We start from the raw sequence: 21,982 nt of genomic DNA, 5'->3' as shown, positions 1-21,982 counted from the left end.
TTAATTTTAGAAGAGATAGGAGGCCTGCTTGCTGTCCCACAGCATTGTCAAAAGATGCTTATCTTTGATTTTTGAGAATTTACAGTGTTATGAACTTAGACTTTTTTTTTTTTTTTTTTAATTTTTTTTATTTTTTGCGGTACGCAGGCCTCTCACTGTTGTGGCCTCTCCCGTTGCGGAGCACAGGCTCCGGACGCGCAGGCTCAGCGGCCATGGCTCACGGGCCCAGCCGCTCCGCGGCATGTGGGATCCTCCCGGACCGGGGCACGAACCGGTGTCCCCTGCATCGGCAGGCGGACTCTCAACCACTGCGCCACCAGGGAAGCCCCAATCGCACTTCTTAGAAAGCCTGCCACACAATCTACACTCTGGTGAGGAGCCTCGTTTCCGGGAATGCTTACTCTACTCCCCGCAGCATCTGTCACCGCCATGAGTGGGTGATCATAAGCACCACTGTCATCTTCTAGATGCTATTAAGCAGATGGCAGCGCTAAATCCAAACGATGTAGTACATCTCCCCGGTGGACTCTGTTTTCACATACTACCATTATTCCACCGTCCTCAGTGATCAATCTCATGTATTCTCGAGAACATGAGAGAGTGAACTGACAGTGGCAATTGATTTGCTGCTGTTTCATCCACTTGCGGAGATCATGTCTGAAGATTCCACGTGGCCACGTCAGGCGTTCTGGTATTCTCTGTATTTGTAGGGACCTCCCCCGCCCCCATCTCAGTTGCCTTCAGGTTAAGCAAAAGAACTTGATCTTAAAGAGAACTGGATATGAGGCCTGACTGCTACTTATTAGCTATGTGACTTTGGTCAAGCTCAAACTCTCTGAGCATTAGTTTCCTTATTTGTAAAACTAAAAACATTTTATTAAATTCTTGCAGAATTAAATAAAATGATAGGCGTGAGAGCATTTAATATAGTAACTAACACTTGATAAACACTCAATAGATATCTCATTCCTTCAAAATTTGTTAATGAATCTTGAAAAAAAGAAAAGTGCTGAGGGCAGTGTTTGCCCAACTTCAGCCCTTCATGGACCACTTTTGGGACTTTCCCCATCCATGTCCACCACTCATCCTGTTAGTGGCTTCATATTACTCCCTATATTGACTTTATTTTAACTTAAACATACTGTAATTTATTTACAGCAATACTATTCATAAAATCATGTGCTTGTTATGGTAATTATACTTTTCCAGGAACTTTAAAATCTAATTGTTAAAACTGTAAAAAAAAAAAAGAAAAGTTGGCCATGTACCACCTGAAATCATGTTGTGAAAACCTCAGTGATAGGTGTATGACTCTTTGAGAAGCACGACAACGGTAGAAACAAAATGGACTGAGATGAGTAATGTCACTAAGTGTGTAACTCAGACCACTTATTAAACCTCTCTCTGTGTCTCAGTTTTCTCAAGAAAAAAATGGGGATGAGAACATCCACCTTTTAAAGTTAAAACTAAGACCAGAGGGGATAATACATGCTCGTGTGAACGTACGCTCACACATACACACAGAGACATGTGCACACACACACACTTATCTAGATACAACCAATGCTGCAGTAGATGTGGTCAATGCGCAGTAATTATTATTAACAGCAATACTTATACATGTTAAAACTTTGGCCCTTGGGCTTTTCCCTCCCTTTTCCCTTTCAGGTTGTAGCTTCATTTTCACTATAGCCATCTCCTTGTTTTTTCTTAGCATATGGTCCTTGACTGAGAATTTAGATATTTACAGTTTTACAGTATAATCTGGGTTGGTGTCTCTGTTATTTGATCAATGTCTATATAATACTGTGTTAGAAGTATCTGTCTGTCAATAGCTATACGGCTTAGTTTGTGCTAAGAGACTTCTTCAGTACGTGTGCTGCAAGTAGCCAAAAACCCAGGCTAGGTAAAAGTATATTTTACAAAAATATTGCAAGGCATGGTTAATCCAGGCCAAACCATTACTGCTTTTAAAAAATGCAAAACAGCCAACCCTGATACAACACAGCAATATCTTCCAAAAGACAGTTTTTACTGATGTTTAAATGTTACATCCTAAACTAAACACCAGGTCATCATTTCCAAAGTGAAAAATTCCAAACTATATTCAGACCTCTACAAGTCAGCTTTTGAGAAGACATTACTGCACATACAATGCTAAAGCTGCCAATAGAAGCAACAGCAAACTAGACAGCTGGGCATACGGCAACACTAATTTTTGTCTCATTGCCTTCCTTGGAATTGGCATCTGAAAACACACCAAGAGTACTCGTAGCTTCTGACAGCTTCCATTACTCTGCCTATTTGGATGAAGGGGCTGAGGTGTTGTTTTGTCACAAAAACAAGTCAATGATTTTACATTTAAAATTTTTTTCGCTGGATAATGGTTTTTAATGTCAGACAAAACCCGAAGCTTCAGTACTCTTCAGCAGCGCACTCTTGGGAAAGTTGCTAAACATCACATCTTCAAGTTCTGTACATGGAAAGGCTTAGCACGTAGGGCCACTGTGAAAACTGGAGATAATGTATAGAAAGGATGCAGATGGCTGAGTACTAGATTTAACAGGCTCTCCAGAACTAGCAGCTATTATTTCTAATTCCCTTTTTCAGTATTTCTAAGTGTTTTCAGGAAAATCATAGAGATTCTGGAGGATGAAAGGAAACAGGTACTCAAAAGTACCGTCAAGCCACAAAGTGCTATGGGAAATTAGCATGTCAACATTAAACCCGCCAGAAAATAAACTTTTTATTACAGAGTCATCCACTTATGCTCAGGGGGTTATTAGCACTTTTTGGAAACCCTTTTTGTTCTACCTTCTTTATGACTGATCATCAGAGGAATCAAATATCTCCTTGGAGAATTTACAATTATTTGGAAACACAGATTAAAATATTGTGAAATTTGGGGGCTTCCCTGGTGGCGCAGTGGTTGAGAGTCCGCCTGCCCATGCAGGGGACGTGGGTTCGTGCCCCGGTCCGGGAAGATCCCACGTGCCGTGGAGCGGCTGGGCCCGTGAGCTATGGCCGCTGAGCCTGCGTGTCCGGAGCCTGTGCTCCGCAACGGGAGAGGCAACGGGAGAGGCCACGGTGAGAGGCCCGCGTACCGCAAAAAAAAAAAAAAAAAAATTGTGAAATTTGAAATAAAATTGTACATAAGGTACAAAAACATAGTGAAATGATTATTACAGTCAAGATAATTAACAGATTTTCTCACAGTTACCATTTTCTCGTGTGATAAGAGCACCTGAAATTTACTCTTAGCAAATTTCCAGAACTCAGCACTGTATTATTAAGTATAGGCATCATGTTATAAATAAGATACCAAATGAAAACTAATTCCACTTAGTTTAGAATGAAATAGATACATTTACAAAGAGTTTCCAGGAGTCAGACTATGATTTCTGTGAAGGCTCTAGTCATGTCAAGGCAGGTGCAGGTCCCTGAGGGCTGAGGCCATTTATCACCTGCTCTTTTTTAATTCACCACAGCTACTCCAGAGCGGTGAGTCCACAGGAATTAATCCATAACTATCTCTGAGCCCAGGTTTATTAGAATAACTCCAGTATTGTAAAGAATAGTTCATATTCCTCTTCACAGTAATAGATGACAGCTTGTTACTCGTTAAATGTGTGAAGTTAGATAAACAATGCTTTGTTTTACATTTTGTTTTACGCTATGGGGGCCATCACAAACATCGATGGGGAAACGTAGCTGAACTATGCTGAATTTTCTATTTTCTTTGTAGGGTGGGCACTGGGGCTCCCTCAGCGCTACGCTAACCACCTGGTGGAATGTGGAACTACGCCGGGGAAGGTCTCATTTAGTCTCTCACGGAGAAGACGCTGGGCAGCCTGCCTACCTCCACGCGGTTCACTAGGGCTGTGGGCTTTCCTGTCTCGTTCAACCTTCAGGTCGATCCTCCAAAGAAAAAACCAAGTTACACATTTTACAAATGGAGGCTTAGAGAGGTGAAATGACTTGCCCACAGTCACGTAAACCAGTAAGCGTTAAAAGTGGAACCTAAACCCAGCTCCGTCAGACTCTTACACTGTGGCCTGGGTCTGCAGACGTTTCTGATAACACATCTGCATCAGAAAGAAACGGTTTTTGAGCTTGTAACTGAAACTATTTATGGGTAACACGTGTGCTATAGTGGTAGTAACACAGTACAAAACTTCAAAACAGCAGTTTCAAAAGGATCAATGTAACTGGACACTCTCTACTTCTCTTTCTGCTCCTGGTGACCTGACTTGCTTGCCCCGAGGGTGCATTGCCCTGAACCTGAGACACAGCTCCTCTGTGCTGGTGCCAGAGACACTGCCATCTTTTAACTCTGCTCAGTCCAAGGGAAATTTGTAATTTAGGGTTTTCTAGTAGCCATGTTTAAACAAAACGTAAAAAGAAACAGGTGATGTTGATCTTAATTGTGTATTTATTTTGCATCCTTTATTTACTCCACACCGCCTTTGGCATCAGGTATGTGCCTGACACCCCCAACACATCCCCCTTTGGACTAGACACCTTTCAAGCGTTCAACAGGTGCGTGTGCTGGAGGCTGCCAGGGTGGACAGTGCGGTCCTAATAACTTCTGCTCTGTGCTCTTTCCACTACGTCTTGATGTGTCAAAGAACATTTTCAGAACAGCTTGTAATCTAAAAGGAGACCAAGTAAAGAATTCTGCAGTAACGCTGAACTATATAACTACAGCACAGACTGTACTTTCAAATTCTGAATTGAGAGAATTATTGAAGTTTGAAATAAATTTTATAGAACCTGGAGTGTAAAAACCAAGAAATTTTAGACCCCAAAATATCAAGTGTTACATGGATACATCTGTTAGTGGATACTAGGTTGTTTGCGCCTTGAAAGTAGTGGCCGTGAATGTTCTTTGCTGAAAGGATCTCACGGAAAATTGGAAAAACCAAGTTCTTAATTTCATTCGTCTTAGCCTGCAACATTAATATGCAGGATAAATGAAATTCTTAGGTTTGATTAAGGCATTCCACAGTCTGATAAGGCAACAGTTCCATTTCAGATGAAAGCATGATTCCTAAGGGATTTAAAAGCATCACAAAATATCAGATTTTTGAATACTGTATATGGAAAATATTAAGTGGAACCAGTTTCAGTAACTGAAATCAAAACCATGACAAAAGGAGAGTTGAAAGGCAATGGAAGTACAAACCAGGATGCTTGGGGCCAATGTGGATCTACCACTGCTCAGCCTTCTGAGTTTGGATAAGCGATTTAACCTCTCTGAACCTGTATGCAAGGGAATGACATGTTTATACTTGAATTTTGCAATAGTTCAGGGCATGCTGAGAGGGGAAAAAATCTGTGTGAAGCCCATGGTATAGTACACCAAGCACACAGCCAACATTCACTACTGAAGATGATGTGATGGTGATTTCCTGGTCAACACCCACTACTCAATCCTGGGGATGATTTCAAAATCTGCTCTCCTAACTGGTTTATACTAGATTTCTAATTATGAGATACACAGTGTTGTACTTAAACCGATGTTATAATATGTGCATGTTATGGGCTGAAATGTGTTTCCCCCCAAATCATATGTTGAAGCCCTGACCCCCCAGTACCTCATAATGTGTATTTGGAGACAATCAATCATCTTTAAAGAGGTGATTAAGTTAAAATGGGGCCTTTTGTGGGCCCTAGTCCAATCTGACTGCTGTCATTACAAGGAAGGGGATTTGGACACAAAGAGAAAGCAGGGATGCATGCGCACAGAGGACACAGTGAGAAGGCGGCCAGCTGACAGTCAAGGAGAAGGGCCTCAGAAGAAACCAGATCTGCCAACGCCTTGATCTTGGACCTCCAGCCTCTTTAACCTTGAGAAAACAAATTTCTGCTGCTTTAAATACAGTCTGTGGTATTTTGTTACGGTAACTCTAGCAAACCAATACAGCACCTGGAACCATTTCTTCACGCTGCTCCATAATATAGCGGCTTCATTGTGATTTACAGTAGACGGTGAAGAGGGAGACAGACAGACAGACAGAGGTGCTCAGTCGGGCCCCTTCGCTTGTAAGTTGCATGATCTTAGGCAAGTTACCTAATTTTTGTAAACCAGTTTTTCTTCTTTAAAAGGACTGACACTTATTTCACAGGTTATGAGGATTAAATGAATATTAAGAGTAACCGACCTTCCGCACTTGCCAACGTATGGCAATTCTCATACAATTCTCTGTAACTCCTTCAGGTAGCGCTGAAAAGATCACTTCCGGGCAGGCGGGCCGGCTGTCATGAAAGGTGTTTCTTTCACGTGAGTCTTCCTGACATTTAAAGGGCTTGTAATTCGGAACGTGCCAGCCTCCTAATGGGTCTCTGCCTCCAGGCTCGCCATCTGCCAATCTGGCCTCTCTACCGCCTTCTAATCCATTTCTCCGAATCCAGGTGTGAACACACCGCTCCCGTGGCTCCCTGCTGCTGCCCACGGTCCGGAGCCTGCACCCTGAGACTGGGGAGGATGCGATCAGTCCCTCTCCTGCCTCATCTGTCCCGTGCGGCACGCCCTCCAGCTCAGGCAGCACTTCTTGTGTCGGGCTCTGTGCCTTGCTCTGGCTCTGGGAAATGTCCTTCCCTGTTTGTACCCTGGTGACCCCTACTTGCCCTTCACTTTCTCAGTGAAATGTCCCCAGTGTTCCCAACCAGACTTGAGCACTGTCTTCTTATGGAAATACTGTGTTTTTCCTCAGACTCTCACGTGATTACATTACATTGCTTTTAAATATCTGTATTTCATTCTAGCCTGTGAACTTCCCAAGGAGAGGGTCTCTGTCCCAATAATCTTTGTAATCCAACATCGAGCACAGGGCGTACATTTAATACACATAGTGGACATTTAATAAATGTTGGCTGAATGAATAAATGACCAAAGGAACGAATGCTTGTGATCAATCATATTAATACGTTATCACAGCTTAAAGTGGGAAGACTACAAGCTTTCCAAGTCTGGTGCACATTCTGGGTTAGTTTATTTACTTCTCTGAGCCTCAGTTTCATCATCTGTAAAACAGGCACATTAACTCCTGCTGTTGCCGTTCAGATTAAATGAGACGTGTGAGTCTTTAAAGGATTGCACTCCATGTGTGATTTCCGGCTAATTACTTAATCTTATGCTCTGTGCTCCATCCCTTCATCTGTATAACGGGAACAGCCCCACATACTTCGTGACACCTATACAGGGTGAGACACGTAAAGTCCTGTCTAGCGTCCACTGTGTGCCAGTCACCCCCGGGCGTGCCAAAACCCGCAAGGATGCAAACACCATGCACAGGGCTTCCCGTAAAGAAGACCAGTTGGGAGTCAAAGTTTAAAGGCTACTTAATTGTTACAAATTATATAAGTAAAAAATCTGGCATGAACAAAAAGAGAAAAAATTATATCCCTGTCAACCTCAGTACCAGGGTGCCTGTCTGTTCAAAGCTTGCCTGGCCCCGAATGAGTTCAAAAGTGAATTTATGCTTCATCGAAATAACCATGTAGTCCATATTTATTTAGGCTTCATAAAGCCAGTATTTTGCTTTGCGTATGTCTGTCTTTGTCTACCACTTAAAATTTTAAACATAAAGCAAGAGGTTTCTAGGCATTTAGGAAAACATTCTGAACAGAACACGGATTTCATATATCAATGGACATCAAGGTGTACTATCAGAAGACGTAACTATGAAGCTGTGTTTCCCTCCAATAACACTCATTTCTAAGTCAACACTTCTTTAGAAAACAAATTAGAACTCACTCATTTTTCACAAATAGGAATTTCAAGTTGTTAGAAAACAGGAGCACTGCTGCGAAGAAACAGAAATGATCTATGAACACTGAAAAAAACCTTTGTCACTTCCATCCCCAGGCACTGACAATGCGGGATATTTACACATTTCTGATATGACTTTGGGCCTTAGGATTTGAAGAGCCACAGACTTGGTAGACACTCTTCTTCCTTAGAATATACTGAATATGCTTAAGTTAAAGTTTTAGAGCAAATAAAATTTCAACTTTTCTTTTCCAAGACTCATTGCTTTAGCACTACAGTAAAGGTGAGAGCAATACATGCTGATCGGTAGGACAGATAGTGCTTCTCCGATTAAAACAAACAAAACAAAGCAGGCCGAGTCACATCACCGTCACTGGCCAATCATCACCCTGTTCCCAGAGTACAGCAACTGTGGAAGGGCCCAAATGTCTGCTATGGGGTCTGGTCATAAAGATTGACTCTTACCTTTGGGCTGGGGCGCTATAGCTGTTATCATAGGAATCATAACTCTGTTCATCATAAGCAGTGCCATATCCATCACCATAGTCCTAAAATATAACAGGAGAAGTACAAAAAAGTTCAGAGAAATTTCTGGAAAGGAAGACGCATTCTGCTTTTAGTGAATTAATTCAGCTACCATTTAACTATATATCTAATCATAACGTAAGGAAAAACATAAAAGTGACATCAGTGAAAATGACAGAGTAAGAACCTCCAAAAATTCTCCTGAAAAAGCAGAGAGAAACTGGCAAAAATTGTTAGAATCAACATTTTTAGATCCCTGGAAGTTAACCAAAGGCTTGCAGAGATCTAGGGAGCATTTATATTTTAAAAAATTGGCTGCACCTTGGAATGAAGGGTGAGCTCGGTCCTATTCCCACCCCTCACCCCCAGCTCTGCAGGAGCCGCAATCCAGCAAGGAGGAAACCAGCAGGCTGGAGGGCACTGGAAGGGGCAGGGCAGGGTGGAGGCTTTCAAAACCCCATTCCCAGAGGACTGCCTTTATTTGACCTGACCGGGGGAGCTCATCCAGTGCACAAAGTCTTTTCCCTCAAGGTATTTGAAGAAAATAATTAGAGGCAATTGTTTATGAGATTAGCTGCTTGAAGTGGTGGAGAAAGACTGGAGCAAATAACAGGCTAACCAAAAAGCTTACAAGGAAAAGTGGGGGAATGAGATGTCCCTACGAGCTCTGCAAAGTTCTGACATATTTCTGGAATCTCAAAGGCTACAGTGTCAGGCACTTGCCCAGGACAGACCTGAGAAGGCCCTGAGCTCTCTCCTCTGGCTGACCTTGAGATTCAGTATAAGAAGGAAAGTCAAGGTTAAGCCAGTTAGTTGTAAACTGATTGGCTCAGTGTTGAAGACAAGCTCCAGCAGGTACCCACAGCCTCTTGGTAAAAACTACAGACTTAGTTTCCAAGCATTTGACAAAATCTCTGTCCAATCATTAGCTGACCACTACGGTAAGAGAGAAAAGACACTTCTGTGGCAATGCATGATAAATATCGACTTTACAATATTAGTTTGGAAAAGTAATTAAACCAAGAAAAAAAAAATCCTAGGGAGGAAGGAGAATTTGATTTTCACACGGACACACTATATTAAATGTCCAGTTTTAAACAAACAAAAACCATTATGCAACATGCAAAGAAAAAACGAAAGTATAGTCTATACACGAGAAAAAAAAAGTAGTCAATAGAAAAATATCCCTGATGAAGCTGAGACACTGACCTTACTGGACAAGGACTTTCTTTATTTTTATTTCTTATTGGGGTAGAGTTGTTTTACAATGTTGTGTTAGTTTCTACTGTGCAGCGAAGTGGAGTTCCTGGTGCTAATACGGCAGGTTCTTATTAGTTATCTATTTTATACATATTAGTGTATATAGGTCAATCCCAATCTCCCAATTCATCCCACTAGACAAAGACTTTAAATCAGTTATTTGAAATATATTCAAGGCACTAAATGATAGCCTGTATCTAAAAAGCTAAGGAAGGGTATTAGAACAATGCCTCACCAAAATAGAGAATATTAATATAGATATAAGAAATACAGAAAAGAATCCAAAGAAATTCTTGAGGTGCAAAGTGTAACAACTCAAATGAAAAATTCACTAGCCAGGTTGAACAGCAGAAACACAGGTGTAACTCTTTGTGACCTTAGTTATTAGTTTCTTAGATATGCTGACAAAAGCACAAACCAAAAAAATATGTAAATAAAACGGACTCCAGCAAAATTAAAAACTTCTGTGTCAAAGGACATCAGCAAGAAAGTGAAAAGACGATCTACAGTATGGGAGAAAATATTTGCAAATCACATATCTGACAATGGTCTAGTGTCTAGAATATATGAAGAACTCTCATAACTCAACAATAAAAAACAACCCAAAAAGAGCTAAAGCCATTCTCCTAGTTCTATGAGGACATTTTGCAGATGTGATAACACGTACACTACGGTTATTTTGAAGGTATTTTGGAACTGAAAAAGGTCCAGAGAGATGATCATTCTGTAAGATCAAACTAGATATGTTGCTCAATGACATTTACATCTATGAAAGTGGGAAGCCTACCCTACAACTGATTTCTAAGTTTCTGGGGATAATCAATTACATAGTGACTTTGGACTTACTGGTATTTACTTAATACTTAAAAGAGCCAGGAAATAATCTAAGTATTTTGGAACATCAGTATTACCAATGGTAATCAATTTAATGATTATCACCAGAGCTTTTGAACTGGAGAAATGTGGTCAAGGGGTAAGAGAAAAGATGTGGAGTCAGATGGGCTTCTGTGTTTTACTGTCACTGATCTCAGTCAAGTTCATCCACTTCCCCAGAATCTGTTTCTTTACCTGTAAAACGTGAATCCTTAATAAGTATCCTGAAAGGATGAGAAATTACATATACATACGTATGTATTCCAGCAAAATGCCAGATATGTATTAAGAACTTTATAAAGAATAGCTTATATTGTTAACAATCCTAGTAAAGCATTACCCTTGCCGACCTCTCTCCTGGATTCCTAAAATGATGAGACTCACAGGTGATGAACGTCAGCAGCCACTACACACAAGGGGAGGAGCCAAATGACTGATTTTAAAGTGATGACCTTAGTTACTCTCTTTTAAGAAGCATCTACTAAATAGTGTACCTCAATTTATTTGATTTAGAAAAGCAAAAGTATCTGAATAGCAAGGTATACTGTAATGTGCTCCATTTTGTAAGACAACTATTAAGCTGAAGGGATGATACTACCTTTGCAGGGGTAAAAGGCTTATACAATTTGTATGTGACCACCTTAAATTTTTAAAAATGTTTTCTCATAAAGGAGGAACTGAATATTTGCTGAAGAGCTACGTGTTCAGAACTTTGAACGTGGACAGAATCTAAAAGGAATACTCATTAAATAGGGGCAGAGGAAGAATAAAAATTAAGAATATCCTTAGAACACATTGGTAAGCCATGGTGTCCCTTGCAGTGGCTGAAGGCAGGTTGCTAATATAGCTATGATCTTCCAGTGACCAACGCAAGGAGGAGAAAGCTCTCAGATAAGGTTCAAACAAACAGAAATATCTGAGATGATTTTAGTTACAAGTAGCAAACTGCAGATATTACAATTCTGGTGAATTAACAAAAGCAGCTAGCATCTCAACAAAAAGAAAGTAATCTTACCGCGTTAAAAAAAAAAAAAAAAAACACCCAAAAAACAAAAACAAATCCTTTACTTAGCCCCCTACCCTGTGGCTGGCACTCCTACCAGACACCGTGGCGGGAAAGGGGTGTCCTGTCTAGTGAGTACGCTGGTGGGATGGAGATGACAGGCGACTGAAGAGATCAGGCAACGAGTCACATGCTGTGGCGAAGGGAAGCACCCGGCGTGGCACCAGGAAAGGGAAAGGGGAAGAAAATTTCCTGGAAGTGTTGAAAGCAGAGAAAAGCAAAAGCAGCTGGGAAAATTTATTAAAAATTTGGCAGAATGAACAGCAGGTGCAAAACAATGGAGGTACAGACACAAGAACCCTTCTCACCCAGGGTTCAGGTGAGCACACTGTGGAATGCACACAAAAGGGGAGCGCAATGAGCCGGAGACACCCATATACCAGACCACGCGTGGCCAAGTTACGGAGTGTGGATTTAGATTCCGCACTTCAGGACTCTCTCTCTGGAAACTCTGTGGGCATGGAGCCGGGAAGGTCAGTTTGGAGGGCGGGACTTGCAACTAGGTCATTGCCTTGAGCACGTGGCTTGGCAAAATGCAGAGTCCATGGCTGCTTCAGTAATTTGTTAGTAGCTTAAAAAGAATATGGCTTCACCCATGCGCTATGCTCATTTAAAAGAATCAAGATTCTTTAAACTCCAGTAAAGGACTGGAATCTTCTTAAGTAACTGAAATGTAAAGTAGTAGACTATTTAAAACCTACACTTATGTCATTCATTCCTTGTTCAATTATTCTGTCAGATATTACAATGCTAGTTTCTTTGAATTTTCCAATTGTTTAGGTCACTGAATTATTGACTTTCATATTTTACAGTGAAGATTTTAAAGATTAAAAATGCAATTTTCACAATATTTCTTTCATGACCATGATTTCACAGTTGGATTTGGCCTTGGGGGTGCAGCCTCTTCCATCACAAGTATTGTTTGTTCAATGGACAGGACGTGAAAAATATAGGAAAGCATAAAAGCAGATTGTGACCGACAAAAGAAGAAAAAGGAGTGTGACTGCAGATGAATGTGTACGTTTCTGGGAGGGAGTGGAGGGGATTCTTGCTGATTACCTGCTATTTTATTGCAAGAAGGAGATGAGGTCATTGGCTAAGAACAGGTGGGGAGGTCAGCCAGCAAAGGATCAACAAACGGTTACTACAGGGAAGGACGAGGGTGGCGGGTTGCCTGAGGGCTTCTGTCTGAGGGCTGGGGGATCTGAGCAACCCTGTCTCTGTCTCTCTTCTAATGCTCTTATCTTCCAGTGTTCCCAACAACTGGCTGCTTTCCTCTAAATAATGTGACATTATGAAATTCCTCTTCAGATTCTTCTGAGGCTAGTTAGAAATTTTAAACAAGAGTGAATGCATTCTTTGCCACAAGTTCACAAATAATCGAGTGGAATCATCCATCTAGTGTAGCGGGGATGCTGCTGACCTATCAATAGTTCCATCACAGAGAAGCTTAGAATCCAGTCTTAAAAGGCGCCAGGACCTGGGATGGGGACTCAGGACTCCACTGTCGGCAGAGCTCAGGTGTGCTGAATGATTTCTTTTTACACTTGACATCTTTGTGTAACTTCCCCTAGAGAACACTCCCCTTCACGACATGCCACAAAGCCTCTGTGTCAGCCGCCTGTTCTGCAATGAGTCCGGCCCTTCACGTGCAAGTTCCTTCCAGTTCACATGCTGTTCCCTGTGAGTTTCTGCACCTGCCTTCTCTGCCTAGTCAATTTTTCACGCTGAGGCTCCAATGAACCTCCTCCTCTGTTTCTCCCACAAACGCAGAGTCCACCACACCTGTTATGCCAACAACGGACCAACGTATGCCGCTGTTACTGCACAGAAACGACTGACTGGCTCTGGCCTCACCTACTGTTTTTTATGAGCACGGACTGTGGGGGTACTGATTCTTTTGCACAGAGTAATGGCAGGGCTGGAGCATAAGGAGGACCACTCAGCAAGTGCTCGTTAGACGGCTAGACTGAACGCTCCTGAGGAAAGCGCGCCACATCCCTCCTGCACCGGGTCCTCTCAGCTGCCCCGAGTTTGCCTCCGCCTGTCTACACATCTCTGGAGCCATTCCTCAGACGACCCAGAGTGAGGACACTGGGCATGATAAACTCCTTTATTCAAAGCAACTTAACTGAATTTCCTCTGGAAGAAGCTTAACAGAGCTCCTTTATGTTGTTAAAATGCACTGCAAAGATCCCCCTTCTTTGCACTTTAAAAACAGTGTCCTGTACCTGTGAGTGAGGCAGTCCTGCAGGCACGCCTCTCTAACCAAGTGCTAGGAAACCATCAGTCTGCACGAACCTCTGAAGGACTCATGTCCTAGAGAGAATCCATGCCTCCACTTTCCCGTCTCACCACCATTCCACCTGCCAGTCAATCTTTCTTTATCTCCTATTTCTCTCTCATATCTTTCCTCTACATTCCCAACGTGACCACATTAGAATCACCCAGAGGCTGCCTAGTACTTCTGTATCTAATCCTTTCTCCAGAATTATCTGCTAAAATGTAAACCTAAGCTTGTTGCCTCCTTGCTTACAAATCTCCACTCCTCCCTCCTGGTTCCTACGAGAGAGACAGTGCACTGTAAGCTTCACCAGCATGTTAAGGGCCCTGAGGAAGCCTGTCTGTTTCATGCTGTAATTTCTCCGCACATGCTGTTCCCTCTTTAGGTCTTTCGCTGGGAGACTCCAGGCTGAATTATCACTCCCTTCTCTGTGCTTCCCTGATAACTGATAACTTGCACGTACTCAGTGCCCACAATTATTTCTCTGCCTCCTTTCTCTCCCCCTGGTCTACAAGGTCCTTAAGAGGAGGGAACAGACCTTGTTCTCCTGTATTCTCAATGTCGGGAACACAGTAATGGATAAACAAAGGATCTAATTAAAGACCAAGTGGCAGGAAACATAGCAGTAGCTTCTCTAAGATGAATGCGAATCGAGGAGATGTGCTAGAGTAAAATGCAATATTTACTCAAATAGTGTAAATTTTGATAAGGAGACCTCACCTGAATTCTTTTTTCAAACGTTACCTATCAATCTTACATTCCCTGCCCTCAGGAAAAAAATTTCCCAGTAAAACTCTGAATTCGGGACTTCCCTGGTGGTGCAGTGGCTAAGACCCGTGCTCCCAATGCAGGGGACCTGGGTTCGATCACATGCGTGTCTCAACTAAGACCTGGCACATCCAAATAAATAAATATTGGGGAAAAAAAAAACCCCTCTGTAGTCTATTCCTGAAAGTCAGAACACTATTAAAAAGAGTGAACAAAGATGGACAAGAAATAAATGTATATTAATAAACATTCTTGAATCATTATAAGAGACTTATTCATCAAGATCCACTTCTGAGTTTTTGTCTTCGACAAGGAAGATGTCTACATGGAACTGACAGGGTGACCTGGACACTTGATAGGTGTCAGGGGGGTCACATTACCGCAAAACATGCCCTAACACAGGTAGAGGTCCTTCATCTGCCATTCCCGACCTGAAAACTCCACCGACATATGGCCCAACACCAAAGAAATCTTGCTCTGAAGAGAAAAGATTTTCCAGGATAAAGGAAACAGCGTTTAATTCTATTTCTGTCACAAGTAAAATCAAGCATAAAATTAAAGCTGGGAAAAACCATTTTAAACAGAGAATTCACAAAAGTGATTTGAAAATAATGTTTAGGTTTTGAGTCCTTCTAAAAGGAGACAATTATGCTGACTACACACCACCTCACCAGGGTGAAACCTGGTCATTTCAAAATGTAAAAAGTTTTCACATAAAATATAGTGTTAAAAGATTATTTAAGTTTATTCTTACCATGATTATTTTGAGTTTGTAAAACACACACATTAGCTAAAAATAGTCTTTTGAGAAATTCATTCTTGCTGGGGTTCTGAATAATACTAATATCCTCGTTGAGTATCAGCAATGACCGTGAACATATCACATAACCAAGTTATTTTATAATTAAGGACAAAATCACAACATTAATAACAATGCTAAATAAGAATCTGTCCCCCATAATCACTTAAAGAAGACATCATTAATTCAACGATCAAATTGCATCCCCACGTGCTGATCTATGGCTGTGAGGAGTATGTGACGCAGCTTCTAGACTCATACAACTTCCTCATCTCAGTCTTTGGAGTCTGATGCCCATGTTCAAATTCCTGCTCTGCCTCTTAACTGGCTATGTGGCTTCGGGGAAATCACCTATCCTCCTTCCACCTCAATTTTATAATCATAATCCACATTCTGGCTGTTTCCAATGGTTGTGGGAGGACTAACCAAAAAAAATATCTATGAAAGCTGTTTGGCACAGTTCTTGCCCAATAAAGCTAGTTCCATTTTGTTGAAGGTCTGTTCCCTTTAACACTCTCAAGCTATTAGGCCAGAGAAACATCAGAGCTATCCAGGTATTTTTCTTTTGCTGAATGTGATAAATTCTTAAAATGTTGTCTAAACTGTGATGTCTACATTTTCATTCTGCAAATACTAGTATTAACGACTACTGTGGTTTTTAGATAAAGGAACGGCTGACCAACAGTAGTTGTAATTCTATCCACATCTGAACACAGCTTTTAAAAATACATCTACATCAATTATTCAAAGTCTTCTCTTCTCTCAGTTTGTATCTGAGATAGAACTAGATTTATCTAGATTTGACAAGAAATACAATATAATACAATACAATAAAGAAAATAAAATAACAAAGAGGTTAACCCAGAAATCCCACAAATTTGGGAAGGGAAAACTTGTAAATAGAAAATTAAAGAAAATAAAATTCCACCAGAAATTCCACAAAGATGAGAAAAAGGGGGATAACTAAATTTTGTTAAGCCCACATTATGTAACTCATGCTGGGGATTTTTGTATCTGTTTTGCCATCTTCCCCAGGAAGCAGGCATTTGTTGAATGCCTACTGTTCCAAGCCCTCGGGGATATCGTGTTGAACAAACAAAACAAAACAAACACCTCTGTCCTCATGGGGCTTACATTCCAGTGGGGAAGCAGGCAAACATCAATCCTCACATACACAGCGCGTGACACGGGGAGAGCAAGCAGGAGCTGGAGATCTCGGACAGGTGCCAGAGGCGTCCTCACAGAAAGGACCGCAGGCAAACGTGAGCCAATGGAGCAGCGAGCTATGCTGGCATCTCAGGCAGAAGGAACAGCAGACACAGAGGCCTGAGCGGGGGAGGTCAAAGTGGGGGAGCAGGGGGAGAAGTGCAGGCGCCACATCACACCTTTGGGGCTTGAAGGGAATGAGGTGCCGCTGGAGGCTCTTGTGCCTCATGCGATCTTCTGTGTCGTCCAGGTTTCTGTCTTTCTGTTTCACTGGTTTAACCTCCAGTACACTATTTCTTCCCTTAACTGTGTCTAGTCTGCAACTAAAACCATTCCGTTGTTTTTTTTTTTTTTTTCAGTTCTAAAATAGCTGTTTTCTATATTTTCCAGATGTCTGCTTAAATCATCAACTTTATCTTCTAATTCCATGATTATAAAGAGCATAGTTATTTTAAAGTTTGCGTCTGCTATATGAATCTATCGTGGTCTGTTTTTTACTGTTTCCTCATCTTGTATGCCTGTAATTTTTGATTAATTGCAATTACATATGAAAAATTAAGAGAAATAATTTAAGGCCTACGCTGTTCTATTTCTCTAGAGAGAATCTGTATCTGCTCTTGGTGGAGGACAGAAGAATTAGCAACCTGCACCCCACAGGACTGAGATGATAAGCCTTCCTCTGGGAGTATAGCTTTTCTGGGTTCTGATCCAAAGCCTAGGGGATTTATCAGCCCCCTAAACCCAAACTTGGGGAGCCTTAAACTCCAACTATTTTGTTTCATCCTTCCCAAATTCTGGATTTCTTTTAAGGCTCAATTCAGCTTCTCAGCTACCTCTTCAGGAATTGATAGAAGTGTTAACAGCCTTTCTCAACCAGGGTTCCACCAGAGAGTGAAGCCCGGTGCCCTAAGGTGTCCACTCTGTATAAAGTGAGTTCACGTCTCTCCTGTGCATCTAGAACAGCAGTCGTTTGCACCACCCCTGGGAAGCTAAGGAAATAATTATGCACATCATTTTCTATGTTCTGTGGGTTCTGGAACCCCAGGTGAGAAAGGCTGCCCCAAGGGAAAATCAGCCAGAAATGCTAAAAGGGTCTGACAGCTGATTCCTATCAATACCCAATATATTTGATTATTACCTATATCCTCCACTGGAAATGTAGTCTCCCTGAGAACAGGGGCTTCGCCTACCTTGTTTACTACTGTGTCCCCAGTGCCTGGCACAAGAAAGCATTCAGTAAGTACTTCCTGAATGGATGCCTGGCTGGCAGTGCCGGATTTATACGGGTTCACTCATCCTTCCAAGTGTTCTTATGTGACTGGCCAGGAGAGAGGTAGCAAGTGCTTCCAGTCCCGTGACGAAGGGGAAGGGGCTCCTGGCCCACCTAGATGCACACCTAATTCATGGTGCTGAGGTTTCTCCACAATGAAAACATCAACTATCAGGGTTTCATAATGTTAGTATTAAGATTACTCCTTGCTCAGCTTTTAGACTCACCCAGAAACCTTCAGATTCTCATCTGGTTTAACAGCAGAGGGACCAGATGTGCTGAAGGTTTGTTCGGCTTGAACAAATCTGCTTGAAGGAAGACGTGCTGTTCTGTTATAAACAAGAGTATCCGGTCTGTCTAATACAATGTTTTTCATACACAGACTGATCACATTTTTAAACTTTTTATTCAAGCATAAAATAATTCATAGAAAGGTACAAATCCTAAGTGCACAGCTTAGCGAATTTCTACCAAGTGAGCACAGCTATGTAACCAGCACCCGGATCAAGAAAGGCAACGTCAACAGCCCCCAGTAGCTCCCCTTGTGCGCACCCTCAGTTATTATCATCTCCGCCACAAAGGAACGCCATCCTGACTTTCAACACCACCAGGGAGGTTAACTTGCTTTCGAGCTTCACAGAGATGGAATCAGAGTGGCTACCCCTTCGTGCCAGGTTTCTTTCAGTCAACTGCGTGCCCGTGAGATCTGTCCACGGTGCTGCAGGCAGCAACCCCTGGTTCCTTCTCGCTGCGTGAAAACTTGGTCTGTATGGTTGTACTACCACTTCTTTATCCACCCCAGTTTTGAATACTTTGCTTCTTTCTAGTTTTGCCTGCATGCCTCTTAGGCATGTCTTGTGGTGCATCCAAGTATGAGTCTCTGTTGAGTGGTTCCCAGAGCAGAATCACTGGCTCTTGGGGAGGCATGCTTTCGGCTTTAACATGTGGTACCAAACATTCTTCCAAAGCAGTTGTATCGACTTACATTCCCACAACAGTGGATGAGAATTCCTATAGCACCCCATTCCAGCTAACACTTGAAACTATCTTTTTAAACTTTAATCTTCCTGGTGGGTGTGAATAGTACTGTATATTTTGTCTTTCATATATTAATGTTTGGGGCACAGTTAGCAAGAGTTGGCCCCAAGAGATGGAGCAATACTGGTAAACTGAAGAACTAAATATTACTTTTAATGTGCCAGGCACTATTCTAAATACTTTCCATATGTTAATTTACCTAATCTTCCTAACAACCCCATGTGATAAGCACTAATATTTCCATTTACAGATTAGGAATCGAGGCACAGAGCAGTTAAGCAACTTGCCTAAGGTCACACAGCAATTAAAGGCACAGCAAGGATTTCAAACTAGTGAGTTCGGCTCCTGACTTTGCTTTTAACCACTGATATTCTGCCTGACCCTATAAAACTGAGGGTCAGACCCCGTACCTTAATGAACTCCCCAAGATAACGTCACACTATGAGGACATATCGAGATGGCCAGCTGGTCTTCCACTTGTATCACCCAACCTGATGATGTGGCTTTACTTTAAACTGCTTTAGCCCTAAAGTATCTTTCAAGATTCCATGTACTGCTATGTACCTCAGCTCTATTCTACCTATAAACAAACTGAATAGACTAAAAATAAAGGTATAAATAAAAAGACACTAGTAAACCTCATCAGTACTGTACCAGCAGAGTGTTCTGGCTGTCCCTGCACACGCCTGCACCTGCATATGCCTATGCCTTTGAATGTCACGTGAGCCTTCATGGAAAGTGTCCTGCCCCCACCGCCCCCCAGCTCTCCCTGTCTGAGTGCTTCCAGCCCCCTTTCCTGTTTGGTTTACACAGTTTCCTCTGGAAAGTCTTCCCACGTTCCATCAAGCAGTTAGCCTTCCTTCCTCTGTCCCCCCTAAACACTCTGTATGTAAGTCAATTGCAGGTGTTCCTCTCCTGAATAATCACTGGGCTTTGTTTCTGAATCAAGAAATCAAACATTGATTACTTACTCAATTCTGGGCTCTGTGGATAAAAAGGGATGGCCCCTATCATCAGCTTAAAATATCATGGGAAACAGTAAGACAAATAAAGGAGCGATCACATCACTCTAAGGTAAGTACCCTAAATAGGATGTACACACGTGGATCCAAATAATGACCACCTGATGTTTCCAGGGGATTGTGAAAGGCTTCAAAGTGAGGGTGATAACTGTTCCTTCGTAGACTCTGGTCTACTTGCAGGCGAGGACTGAGTTCTACACATGCTGGTGAAAAGCTCAAGGAAGACAATAAAACGAAGATGGCAGGTTCTTGTGGGAAATCCACTGTAACGGAGGACTAGTCCAGTGGTTCTCAAGTTCCTTCCGGCCTCTGCCCTGATTCACCCAAGGGATGTGACACGCCCCTCACATTAGCTCAACTACGATGGCTCGCTCACCTTACTTGGATGGGCAAGCCTAGTTAGGGAGACAGAATCTGCTTTCCATGCCTTAGAGACATTGCCACTTCAGAGTCCTCTACTCCCTTATTAATAAAGGAACCCCCCAACATTTTGAGGGGTTGTTTTTGCTTACAGGAGGAAAAACAAAAACAAAATCCCTTCATATTCACAACTTTAAAATCTGAAATTATTTCCTAAAGTTTTACACTTCTATAAAAGAGGTCAACTTTTCAAGCAATTTAGGGAAGAGATAGACTCGTGAAGCTCCTGATAGACATTTCAAGTAAATTGCACACTGCTCTTATTCTTGCTTCTGGTAAAATGGATACAAAAAAATTACAGAACCTTCATCTTCTTATCTAAAATAAAAATTTTAGATAAATTTTTATCTAGGCTTTTCAATCCACATTTAAAATGCATCTTCATAAATAACCTTCTCACAATCTGTAACTGTTTTAATTAAATTTCTCACTGTGGAAAACAAGATAATTGAAGCAGTTTAGAGATTACCTGTCAAAAGAATTACGCCAGCAGTCACTGCAATGGGAAAATTTGCCATTAGTACAACTCTCATCTGGACCGAAACTCCCAGACTAGTCATACAATTAAAACTTCAGGTGAGCTCTCAGAAGAATGACAAGCAATGTGACTTCCCTGAGTCTTTAAGCAAAGTCTACATTACAGAATTATGTGTACATTTTAAAGATATATTTGGTTTTCCCCTACAGGCTTTCACTGATGTTCCTAGTTGACAAAATTTCAGAAGAGTTTATTCTTAGGGCCGACGGAGAAATGGTGGTCCCCGCGGAGCCATTTTATAGACAAGGACACTGTTGATGGTGGTAGCAGCGTTTTTCTTGAGACAAGTTTCTTTTCCTACAGCTTTAATGAGTCTGATGCTAGAGAACAGGCAGGAAAGGCATGTCTTTGTGTACAAACACAAGGTATAGATTTCTGCTCCCATTTAAACTGTCTCTTTGACCCTTCACACTTGGGTTAGGTTAACCAATGGCAGAAATCCTATGAGGCCACACCCTCCAGTAGTTGCAGAAGGACTAGTAAAACCAACTGCTAACCAATTATGGGCCTCGTGCTCTAAGTTTCACAGAGGAACCCTCATGTCTGAAGTGATTAAATAATTTGTCCCATTCACTTGTCAGTTTCTCTGTCCACAAAGAGAGTTTTAAATTAGATGAAACTGACTTGTCCAGGAAGCACCAGATCTTGGTTAAGAGCGTGGGCTCTGGAGCCAGACTGCTGGGCTTTAAATCCTAGCTCTGCCCCAATCAGTTGTATGACTTCTAGAAAGCATTGATATTTATCTCATGTGGTGTTTTAAGGATATGACAGATCCACATAAAGCGCGGTGAAAAGTGCTGGTTAAGAAAAATAAGGGCGGGGCTTCCCTGGTGGCGCAGTGGTTGAGAGTCCGCCTGCCAATGCAGGGGACGCGGGTTCGTGCCCCGGTCCGGGAAGATCCCACATGCCGCGGAACGGCTGGGCCCGTGAACCATGGCCGCTGAGCCTGCGTGTCCAGAGCCTGTGCTCCGCAACGGGAGAGGCCACAACAGTGAGTCCAGCGTACCGCAAAAAAAAAAAAAAAAAAAAAAAGAAAAAGAAGGGCGTGTGGGTTTCATTACTTACTAGAAGTGTGATTTGGGAAAAATTAGTTAATCTCTCTAAACGGTCTGGGGACCATGTTTACCTCACAGGACTGAAGT

General features: G+C 42.0%; 1 protein-coding gene across 1 annotated transcript in view; it reads right to left on the bottom strand.

Annotated features, from left to right (window-relative positions):
• Positions 1-21,982, bottom strand: part of KHDRBS3 (KH RNA binding domain containing, signal transduction associated 3) — a 159,873-nt gene that overhangs the window by 21,228 nt on the left and 116,663 nt on the right. The window contains exon 7 of the mRNA XM_007462417.1: positions 8,240-8,322. Within this exon, the coding sequence (XP_007462479.1) occupies positions 8,240-8,322 (83 nt within the window). The remainder of the gene's footprint in view (positions 1-8,239; positions 8,323-21,982) is intronic.

This window comes from Lipotes vexillifer, unplaced genomic scaffold (assembly GCF_000442215.2).
Source record: "Lipotes vexillifer unplaced genomic scaffold, Lipotes_vexillifer_v1.1 scaffold981, whole genome shotgun sequence".
NCBI classification, from domain to species: Eukaryota; Metazoa; Chordata; class Mammalia; order Artiodactyla; family Lipotidae; genus Lipotes; species Lipotes vexillifer.
The sequence above is the reverse complement of the archived record's forward strand: the minus strand, read 5'-3'. Positions and strand labels throughout refer to the sequence as shown.